Raw genomic sequence first — 11,631 nt, 5'->3', positions numbered from 1 at the left:
GTGGGTTCATACACCTGCACTTTGTTGGGTCAGCCGCTCAGGGAAAATATCTTTTGTCAAGGATGTAAGCACCATGTCATGGCTCTCTTCACTAAATCACTTGAGGTGCAAGTCGGGATTATGATTAAAGGAATGACTGAGGAGCTGAAAAAGGCAAAAAATTCTTCCACAAGACTGCATGCAGAGGCATCATTATGTTATTCACCAGTTTGAATTTGCAAAAGTGGATTTTGTCCTTATGATTTAATTAATTCAGGAGATCGTATTCTGATGGTGCAGTCTATACTTCTCAACAAGAACTGCTCTATGGTGGATCAACAAATTGCCAAGCAGATGAATTCATGTAAAACTATTCTAGTGGACTGGCAAAATTAAAGTATGAACCTGAATTCCAGCCTGATGTGGCCTCTGATGGCCTCTTTAAATTGCGTGTGTAAGTTATTTTACCTAACGTACATGATGTATTTACCTTGAAAATCGATGTCACATACAATGGACTTAATCATGATCTTCTCCAAAACCTAAGTGAGCGGTTTTGGTGCGTAAACCAAAATGAGACAGTTTCACAGTAACAGGTATTTGTCAGGTACACTTGTTGATAGTATTTTCCAGCAGTCATATATGGGTTTTTTTATTATGTGAGTCACCGGCAAACAACCTGTTCTGTATTTTAAGGTATGAGGAGGAGTTGACTGAATAGCACTTGAGCTTCAAACATTCTTTCAACCAGAAGGTTAGGGTAGGCTGAGTATGAAGTACATTGTGTTGAAATGACTCGAGATCAGCGTTTTACGGGGCTGATAAGGTTTATCTGTAGTACCAATAAGAGAGTGGACTGTTTGACTACATTGCTTTTGCGGTTCGAAACAACCACAAACAATGGTTTAGAATAAGTGGCCTGCGCCATCCAAGTATGTTTATTTTCATTGCAGTGGCCTCATTTCATTAGCTGTGAAGCCTGTTAAGAATGGAACTGAAAGGATGTATTCAGTACTGTGGCCTTGGAGTCTGAAAAGGTGCAGGTGAAAAAAAGAAAAAAAAAATCTACAATATAACAGGATGCCACACTGAATCTGTCTGCCCTGATCGGCTTTAGCGTATTTTAATGTAAAATTAGCTTTGTTTTTGGTATGAAAACATGAGTTTAATGTATTGGAAAAGGAAGGGCAGGGGCATTGTCATGTTAAAGTTTACCTTGGTCTTTTTTCATAGCCTCTGTGAGGTGATGCTGGTGTGAGTGAGTCACAGAGTTTTTGAATGGCGGGCTGGGTTTATAAACCTCCGCCAGCCCTCAACACATGAGTTTGGAGGCCACTTGTCTCTGCGAGCTGTCACGTATGCACATGCAGCGAGGTCCAACAGCCTTGGCATCTCTACTTTTCACCCTGGAGGGCACAGGAGCACAAAGACAGCTCTTCATCATGAGGTCCTTCTTCCTGCTGCTCTTCACCCTGTTGCTGGTGTCTCACGGATCTTCAGCAGTCATCACGGGGGTAAGTGGGAGCAGACAGGTTCATACCTCACTGGGCATTAGAAAGCTCTCGGTGTGATGGGAATATGCAGAACGGGTTTCAAACAGCTATTTCTTTTTAAAGAAAATGTTGCACTACTTAATGTTTTTCTTGGGCTTGATGAAAAAAAAATCTTGCATTGGTCGCTTCGTAATGCTTCAGATGGAGGATACTTTTAACACAAAAGTAAGAAATTTTACAATCAAGGATAGATTTACCAAATAAGTACAAAAAGGGGCACTACAGGAAAAAGATTTTTATTTGTTCTTTCTTTTTATGTCATGTCTTATTTTATGCTTAGACAAAATTGTTGCTGTGAGATTCATCCTTTAATTGTCACTTTTATAACAAATGATTCTTTAAATAATTAAAGAAAGTATTGATATTTTACTGTGCATTAAAAGTTTTAACAAGAGAAATGTTTAAGGATATCCTGGACTGAAAATAAAATGTAGAAGTGTGGATAAATATATTATATTTTAGAATCCAAGGAATTGTAAATGCATGAGGGGCTATTAGAATGTAAAATGACAGGCGTATCAGTTTATGACAACCTGCCAGTGAAGTCGAATTCTTATCCTTTCAATCATTTCACCATCCGACTCAGGATTTACATAATTCCATGAGCATAAATCATGGCAATAACCTGCTAATAAAAGACCCGTCCCTGTCACAGCGGCCCTCTCACAGTGCGCTGCTGATGTGATTTGAGAGAGGAGCATGCAGCCATAAAACAGAAAGTGATTTTCATCCACGTCTGTCACATGAAATCACTTCTGTGCCTTCTCATTGTGTTCCCGTCATCTCATCCAAAGTGAGAGCTGTCACTCAGCTTCTCACCCAGACGCTCAAACTATACATCACCACCAGTCCTGAAGTGTTCGTTTGAGGTATGTGTCGTAACGTTTCCATTAGCATAACATGCTGCAACACGTTTCTCACTTGTCTCGAAGCTCACTAGCACATTTCATTCCTTTTTCTGCTATTATAATAATTGTCACATAATTATGTTTAACTGTATTACATTACATACGCGTGTGTAATTGCATACATAGTGACTCATTTCGTCTCTCTTTGATTACACATAGTACCAGCTACACAAGTAACAGCTGTCACTGAGTTCTTGTCCACATTTTAATACAATTTTACAATAATGATAAATTGTATTAATATTAGCAAGGATTAGATTTGGATTTTATGTTGAAAGGTATTACATGACCATAAAACTACTCAGTCTTTTGGTATGCAAGTCATTAATATGCATATGAATTAATAAGCATTGATGTCTGTGTGTGTGTGTGTGTGCACGCAGGCCTGTGAGAAGGACTCTCAGTGTGGCGGGGGGATGTGCTGTGCAGTGAGTTTGTGGATTCGCAGCCTACGTATGTGCACGCCCATGGGACAGGAAGGAGACGAATGTCACCCTATGAGCCACACGGTGAGATCATACGCACATACAGATGTGTTCTCCTCTCACCTGTGAAACATGTCTCCACATGTCTCCTCCACCATGGTGTCATGGCAGTGATGATGCACATCATCGGGTAAATGAACTGATCCTCACCGTGTTCTGTGTTACAAAGGTGTAGCCGTTTGGTTCTACTCAATACTGTGGCCTGTTGCTATACTGTAAAAATGAGGTCGCCAATATTGAGTTTTTGACTTTTTTTGTGATCATTTTGGAAGCACAAGTTTCCAGAAAAACGACCTTCCACTACATGCATTGTGCCTGATGAAAATGAATCTCAAAGCAAAGGCGTCTCTCTTCCTGCTCTCAGGTCCCTTTCTTTGGGAAAAGACTCCACCACACCTGTCCCTGTCTCCCCAACCTGTCCTGCATCACCATAGAGGAGGGGAAATCCAAATGTGTCTCAACGTACAAGTATCCAGACTACTACCTCTGAGTACCAACACATACAATTACACTGTTTGCTACCTGTGCTGTAACTACCTTTAAAAGCCTGCTCTTATTTATTTTGAATAAAGAAATATATTTAATAATGCATCATCATTTTGGTTCCAGATAAATTAAACTATATATTTAAAGTTACAATTCCATTCCCCATTGAAATTTGAAGTCAATAAATTATTTGACATGATGCCAGGTGAGGACAGATGACTGCTCCCTGCTGTCATTGTGACGTGTTGCAAATACAAGAGTTCACTGTGTTCTCCAGTTTCTTCCTGCACACCAAACGTTTAATTTTAGGTTCTACATTTGCTTTGTTTATTTCAGTTATTACATTTGAAAATAGATATTTTTGCTCCATGTGAAATGGATGATGAACCAAAGAGTACAAAAGAAGCTATTTTTATGCAGCGCTCTGTGAATCATTCCTCTGAGTAATTTGATTTTATTCACTCAGTATTGTTATTTATATGTTATTGGATTTTTTTTTTAATGCAATCAAAACTCACATGGTAACAAATCTTTATCTTCTAAATCTGACAATCAGATGAATCTTGTTTTCAGAGGACACACTGGGATATTCTGTACTGTCTGCAGCAGTTGAGCTTCTGGTAAGCTTTCAGCTGCCCTCTAGGGAAACACCTTGGCAGCTGGTCTTTATAGCACCAGGAAACGGTAAGACAGCTATGAAATTAATCATCGTCAGGCTATGATTCACAGCATTTATACAAGGCTCAGAGCTATAATTAGATTTATCCAATGTGTAACGCAATGGCTCACATCAATCTTATCCTTTAGAAATGGATGTTGGTTTTCTGTAGCTCTAGATATGAGCGCATTCAAACAATCTGTAGCGATCTGTAATGAGGCAATGCCCCAGATAATGGAAGTCTAAATGAAAGCTAATGGGAGTACACAAAAGAACACAAAGTTCCCAGAAACAGATACTGCTAACATATCAATAACTTATGATAACAATAACTTAATATCACATCTACTACAGCAGTACAACAACACCAGGAGTCTTGAAAAAGTTGTGATTCTAAAATCGTGTCACCCAGTAAGAACTGAAACAATAAGGCAGTTAATGGTGGGAGCAGCCAACTGGACTGGATCCGACCGGATTCGACTGGATCAGTTGGTTTTCATTTTCCTGGGAGATTTTGTGCCTGGTGACAGACACACATTGAGGTTTAAAGGCAACCAATCCAACCACAGATGAGATCAGTATTCTATAGCCATTACCACTGTGCAATCAACTGTTACTTCATACATTAAAGTTTTATTGACAGAAAATTATTGGTAAGTTTGATCATCGATGAATTATTTAAGCTTGAAAGTCCCAGTTTCAAAAATATGAGAATTTACTTATTTACTTATGAGACATCGAGACCACCACGATAACTGCACAAACTCAATCAACCAATGAGATCGGTGGGATCCAGCTGAAAGCTCCAGAAGAAGAGAGCATGTGGCCCTTCAGTGAACACTGTTTTGTCATATCTATATTGTCTGGCTTCTGATTGGACAAAACAAGCAATTTAAAGGTATCACCTTGTGCTGTTGTGATGGGCAGTGTTCAGAATGTTTTGGTATTTTAGAGATCAAAAGATTTATCATCCATTTTTGATACTGCTTCATCCGTGGGTCAGCATCAGCTGGATCTGAAGACTACAAGTCTGAAATTGAAGTTGTGGAGTTACCAGGACTCTGGAGCCCCCCTCCTCATCTCTGCCTGAGGCTTGTGGCTCGAGGCTACGTTATCCGCTAGCAGCATAACACACCCACATAGACAGAACTGTTAGCAGTTAGCATTTTGAGTAATGTGCCAATTTTTGACAAGGAAGACGAATTCTTTGATTGATAATGCTTTGTGAATCTGACAATGTTAGGAGAGTGAAATGCTAAATCGACTTTAGAAGTTAATAACTGCTGAGAATCTTTGGCCTTCCCAGATACCATTTAAAGAAAAGCTACTTTTTCAGGTGTCCAGATTTTATTTTTGGAAATTCCAGTGGGGGAGACAGAGGTCATCATAATCCCTCAGCAGTTAGAAAGACCGAAAAGGTCAATAAAAGAACCAGCAGTAAAAACCTAGCAAAAAGACTCACATTTCCCCTCCATCACAATGGAGCCAGCGTGCCCTGAAGACAACATGATATACCAAAAATACCCAGGATGCATTTGCATGGCACGAGAACACGTGCAGGTGGGGCGTTTCCTGCAGCTGAGGATCCACAGCAATTACACCATGAGACCTCTGCACGCTGGTAGCAAAGCACAGCCAGCTGTCAGGAACAAGCAGACGTGTTGTGATGCTAATGGTTACGGATGCACTGAGGGCAGACAGAGTGTTGAGGAGCTCAGCGTTGTATAGCGGATCAGTGTGACAGAAGGGCCAGAGCTCAGAAACACCTTACTAAATCACAGTGATTAAAGTATGTATGGAAAGAACTGCTCAGCCACTGCTCAGCTTAAAAGCTGTGGTTTGGTGCAATCGAAGCCATTGTCAGTGAATGCAACAGCAATTAGCTGAATCAATAGCCCGCTACTGGGCTAAGGAACGAGGCGCGGACTGGAGTTTGAAGGACTTTGATTAAAAAGCAGCTGGCACACAAGGAGCCTATTGAAACAAATCCTGTTAGCTGCTTACTAAGTGCCCTGTTTAAAACTTTGAATATGAAAAATCAAAGTTTAACCTTTTAACGAGCTTCAGAATATCAGAAGCACAGAGTAAGGCTGCCTTGGCTTGGGCTTGTAGCACACAAAGTGGGTATCACAGACTGAGGGGAAAGGGAGGTTAAAGATCATCATATTCCATGGCCGTTGCCTGGTCTGGGTATTTGGGGCTGTAATTTCGTAGATATTTTATTTAGCCCTGCATTATTCTATTATGGAACACAGGCTAGACCAGTGTGAGAGAGTTTACAGGTAAATACGTGGAAATTCTTGTGTCTTATGGGATCATATGGCATGATACGATCTGATAACAGTGATAACATGCTAACCAGTACTGCAACAGATTGGGACAAACTGACATGTTTTTTTTATACGAAGAAAGTACAAACTTCATACAGTTTTCCCAAACTGGACATTTGACGAAGTGCTATAATTTGTTTCCTGGAGTACCTGTTCAAATGATATAATGTTGGTGTCCTATGACCCTGACAAGGAGAAATCCACAATAGTAACACTAAGATATCAGTGTCTGCATTGATTTAGCCCTCAATATGTTCAAACACAGGCTGCAAATCATACATTTTCTCACCAGGAAAATCCACAGCTAAATGCAACAAGCTCACACCTACTCTGAAAGATCTGTCAGGCCCCAGGAAACATATGAAAACCCTGACCAGAGCACACAAGACAGGATGAGGGCACATGATCATGCAAAATGATACAAAAATACCTGAGGTGCATTCAAGAGCAGAACCGCATCAAGTAGGGACGACTTACTAAAAACAGATTATAGAGTCCAAACAACTTATCATCCATTTCTTATTTATTTGCTAAGAAATACAAACAATGCAAATATCCTTTACAAAGCACCAAATTGTTAGCATTTTCAGAGTCCCGATGTCCATATCTGTAGAAAAAGAATCAGTTCTGTTTGTCCTGCGGGTAACGCGAATCAACCCACTTCTCAAAACAACCGGCCCATGAAAAACAATAAGAATCTGAAAAATACCTTTAAAATGAGTTTGAACAACTTTTCGTCACACAGAACCCTAAGAGTTTATGAAATATACAGCATATCTGGTTAAAAAATGCTGAAGGAAAGAGGGGAAAAGGGATTTACAGTATTTACAAACACGACATTGTCCTCATTAAAAATATACTGAGATCTGCATCTCATTTGTGGTATCCAAAAGGATTAGAAACCAAGTGTGTCACAGATTAATCAGCTGATAAAATGGTCCTGTTGTGTGTTTCAGTCATCTCTGCAAAAGGCAAACAACCTCAAATACAGGGTGCGCTGGGATGTAATTTCTAAATATACAAACAAATAGCCAAAGTTACATTCATGTACAAGATTGTAGCTGACCTAAAAGATTGATGTACTCAAGAAGGAATGAAAACATGTCTCCAAAGGTAGGACATAATGTGACACGTGACTGTCATAGAGGTTATGCCTTTTATCTGGGATGAATGTCACCTTGTACATGCAGAGGGGTGAATTAGCCTATAAAGTGACCAAACGACGGTGCCCAGCTGATCGAACATATATTTTTTAAATAAAAGCATCCGATTATGCTTCTTTCCCTTAATATGCTCCACATTCCTTTACATCATGGGCCACTGAAGCTCATGTCAAACTAAAATAGAAAGTAGAATCTTTGCCACAAATAAAAATGTGGGTAAACTGGTTCGCCCTCCACAACACCCCTGCCTGCCTACATTCTGTAACGACATGTGTCTTTGGCAGTATTTTGGAGCCGGTGCGGTTCAGATGACACAGTACGGCTCCATGGGCGTCTGTGTGCCCAGGCAGCAAGAGAAACAGGCTCTGAGGCGCATCCGGAGCTCTTTGTTGAACAGGAAGCTGATGATGGGGTTCGCTCCCGCCTGGGCGAAGCTCATCCACACCGCAGCGGTCAGGTAGAGCTGCGGGATCGACGCTCCCCGCACAAATATTCTCAGGTAGCAGGCGCTTATGTAAGGCGCCCACATGATGAGGAAAGTCAGTGTGATCATGTAGTACATCTTTCCGATCCTCTTCTCCATCTTAAACTCGTCCAGCACCAGCAGCCTCCTGTTGCCGAGGTGCGAAGCTTGCCTGATGCCCACCAGCGTCGGCGGGGTGGGTCCGCGGCCGAAGCCGGCGATCCAGTTGGCGGCGGCCTGCCCGGTGGCTCCGGGGCCGTGGAAGGTCCAGTTCTGGCTGATGGCAGGGACCAGCTGAGCCGGTTTCATCTTGCGGTGATCGTAGACGAAGCACAGCATCTTTATGTAAACCACATGAGTCGTCCCCACGATGACGGCCAGCATCAACATGAAGCCCAGGGTGTCGTTCGCCTTCACGTAGCGGTGCTCGAAGATGCACTGCTCCTCCTCACGGATGAACTTGTAAGTGCCCACGTCGAAAACCGGGGGGAAAGCCATGGCCACGGAGAGGGTCCACACCATGCAGATCACCGCCACGCACGTACAAAGATTCATCCGCTTGTAGTAGAACCTGTGGTGGGCGATCGCCATGTAGCGGGTGACGCTGACGCAGAAGAGCAGGAAGGCGACGTGGAAGCAGAAGAGCACCGACATGAAGGCGACGATCTTGCAGCTGAGCGCGCTGTACGGCCAGGCGGAGCCGCCGCCGATCGATGCCATCACGAAGGGGAAACAGATGGCGGAGCGCACCACGTCTGCCAGGCACAAGTCCAGGAGGAAATAGTAGGGAGCCTTGTGCAGCGAGCTGTCTTTCAGCAGCAGCAGCGACAGCGACGCGTTGCCCAGCAGACTGATGCCCATGATCAGACCCAGGGAGGCCAACTTGACCGCAGAGGCCGTGGACGCATAGTTCTGTAAGGACGGGCTGCTCCCCCCGAACTCACTTGTGTTCGCCATCTATGCAGCCGAGGTCGTGTGTATCCCCACATCAATTCATCGACGAGCGGTAGTATCCTGTCAAGGCTGAAAGGAAAACAAAATCACCGCGATCAGCTTCCCCTTTAACAGAAAAAAAAACACATTCAGGGATAAATTCCGCTCGGAAGCATCCGTTCAATGTCGGTTCACATCCATACTGATGTGCTGCGATCCCCATCAAAAACAAGTTAAAAAAAATCACTCAGCATTTCTTCTTTTTCTTCTTGTCCTTCATCTCACAAGTGTCCGGTGCCAGAAACATCCCCGGTCCCCCTTGTTCCGCTCTCTGCTATATAAAGGCAGCCCGGTTTGGGTTTATACTTGGAGGGCATCCGTTCAGAAGGCAAGCGGCTCAGAAAACACATCTCAATTTCCACCGATGGCGGAGGTCTCCCGTACGTCTCGAGGAGTGAAAAAACACACCGTGTCGTGCCGAAGCATGGCGCAATTACGCATCCACCGCCTCATCGGCTAAAGCAGCCACAGCAGCAGGATACAAAGGCGAGCATGTTTGTTGAAAGCTGAGTGCAGATCGGAAAGATCGCAGGGGTGGGAGCGCCACTATGGAGCTCGCACAGCAGCGTCTCGTCTTATGCGACGCACGTCCGATTGCGTGCAGCGAGCAGGCCTGGGATCAGTCAGGACTCGCGTCTGCCGGTCCTGGTCTAAGGCAAGCCATAGGAAGGAAGTGAGGAAGTCTCCACGAACTGATGAGATGCAAATGTGGACAGATTGACAGAGATGTCCTGTGACGATGCACAATATTTGATGTGCAGGTAACAAGATAAAAAGGGGGGGAAATGGGAAAATGCAATTTGAATAAATAGGATATGAATATTGGGTAGGCTTATCATGTATTCTGTATTAATTCTAGAAATATTATAAGAAAGTCAAGTTTCATTCACACACATACAGAAACAGCTCATGATAAGCTGTGTGAGCATCTCTTTAATAAAATGGGTTTAATGAAAGACAAAAACAGAATAAAGAAAAATAGTGGTTAATGTTAAAAAGCACACATTAACTAAAGTCTAACTCATGTCCGGTCTTTTGCACCAAAAGATGCTGTCATTTGCCTCTTAATGGTGCCCCATATAAACACAGAGTTGGACTTTCAGAACTTTGGATCTGTGTTAAAAAGCACTATAAAGCTAAAATGAATCAAATATTAGAGGAATTCTGTTTTTATCACATTCACATGTTTAAAATTCAGGCTTTGAGCAGTTCACATCTTGAACACACACTTTGTACTCCCTGGATTCTACATGAAACCCCTTAAACAAAGCTGCTGATATTCAATCTTCCGTCATCCTGCCCTCCGTCCTCATTTTTCGAATGATAAGGCGCACTGACCAGTTAAAGTTAAAGATCGACACACATAGCTGGCCAACAACTCAGAATGAAAGGCATCGCACTGCTGATGGGAGAGACTGGAGGTTTGACACAGTCAGGGCTAACAGTGCGGGTTCAGACGAGGTAAACAGTTGCATAACGCAGCAGTGGTGTGCATGAGTGGCATCTCAGAAGACAATTCTGCAGAGGAGAAGTGGGCCTGACTAAGACAGTTATTTCTGATGCCTCTCGGACAAATGACAGAGCTTTTGACAAGTGGCTTGAAAATGGCCGAAGAGGTCTTTTGCATCCAGAGCTCAGAGGAAAACAAATGGTTGTGCGGTTTCTTGGGCTGTAATGATTGACTGACTTTTCACGGTAAAGAGAACCCAGTCTCAATCAATCTGGGATGTGTTAATATGCAAAAGTTCTCTCATTAATAAAATCTTGCTGCCAGCAGAGCTTCAGTACTCTGAACTTCAGCTGCAGTCACGTGACAAGGCTGCCCCTGCTGCTGCAGTGATTCACCAGCACCCCCTGCAGCCAGCTGCAAGCAGCATCAAGAGCTCAGAAGGCATCAGGCAGCTGAACCTCGAGTGCTGTCTGACAGAGAAACAGTGCTGTTTTATCTTGTGGTATCAGGACCAGAAATGATCCTACAGCTGACTGAGCTCAGCCCGAGTCCACGCTTTCCATACCAGGCCAGGTTTTCTGATATGACCCTGTGACTGCACCACTGTCCGGAAGAATAATTATAGGAGAATGTTTAAGAAGATACTAAATCCCAGAAACGATGCTGGATCGATTAAACGGTTCCAGCTGTCAAACAGGCAGATGTAGGTTCAAGTTTGTTTTGCACTGGTGGTTAGCACAAGTATTAAACTCACTTCCTACTTTATTCAACGCCCCCTCACCTCCATCAAAAATTGCTCCCAATCATGCAGTCTTTATCTAAGTAAACTTGACAAATTCTAGTATTACTGCAGTTTTATATGTGGTGTTGCCGTATCCCAGTAAAAGTCATATGCCGGCCGTGACTGCTGTGGGTACAGTCGAAAATCAAATGTATCATGAGTGTCATGTAGGTTATATCACTGTCACTGTGAGTTTGGGTACAGAACCCAGCAGTCAGCATTTCAAACTCCATGGTTACATCCTTGACACAGCTCAACAAAATAGCAAAGCTTTAGTCCTTTTCAGACATTTTAATGCAAATCATATCTTTAAAGTTTGAGGACATAATATGCAGAAACATGCTCAAAGACCAGTATATAGGCTCAAAAATAATCCTTCTCA

At 42.9% G+C, this 11,631-nt stretch overlaps 2 protein-coding genes across 2 annotated transcripts; one reads left to right on the top strand and one right to left on the bottom strand.

Moving 5' to 3' along the window:
- Positions 1-1,257: 1,257 nt before the first annotated feature.
- On the top strand, positions 1,258-3,415 carry prok2 (prokineticin 2). Its single transcript, XM_046385331.1, is given in 4 exon segments — positions 1,258-1,285; positions 1,288-1,493; positions 2,824-2,949; positions 3,290-3,415. Coding segments are annotated over 4 exon segments (486 nt in total).
- Positions 3,416-6,913: 3,498 nt separating this feature from the next.
- Positions 6,914-9,668, bottom strand: gpr27 (G protein-coupled receptor 27). Its single transcript, XM_046384769.1, has one exon. The coding sequence runs from the start codon at positions 8,980-8,982 to the stop codon at positions 7,867-7,869; it is 1,116 nt and encodes a 371-aa protein (XP_046240725.1). The 5' UTR covers positions 8,983-9,668; the 3' UTR covers positions 6,914-7,866.
- Positions 9,669-11,631: the final 1,963 nt, after the last annotated feature.

The sequence above is a fragment of the Scatophagus argus genome, chromosome 3 (assembly GCF_020382885.2).
Source record: "Scatophagus argus isolate fScaArg1 chromosome 3, fScaArg1.pri, whole genome shotgun sequence".
NCBI classification, from domain to species: domain Eukaryota; kingdom Metazoa; phylum Chordata; class Actinopteri; family Scatophagidae; genus Scatophagus; species Scatophagus argus.
The sequence above is the reverse complement of the archived record's forward strand: the minus strand, read 5'-3'. Positions and strand labels throughout refer to the sequence as shown.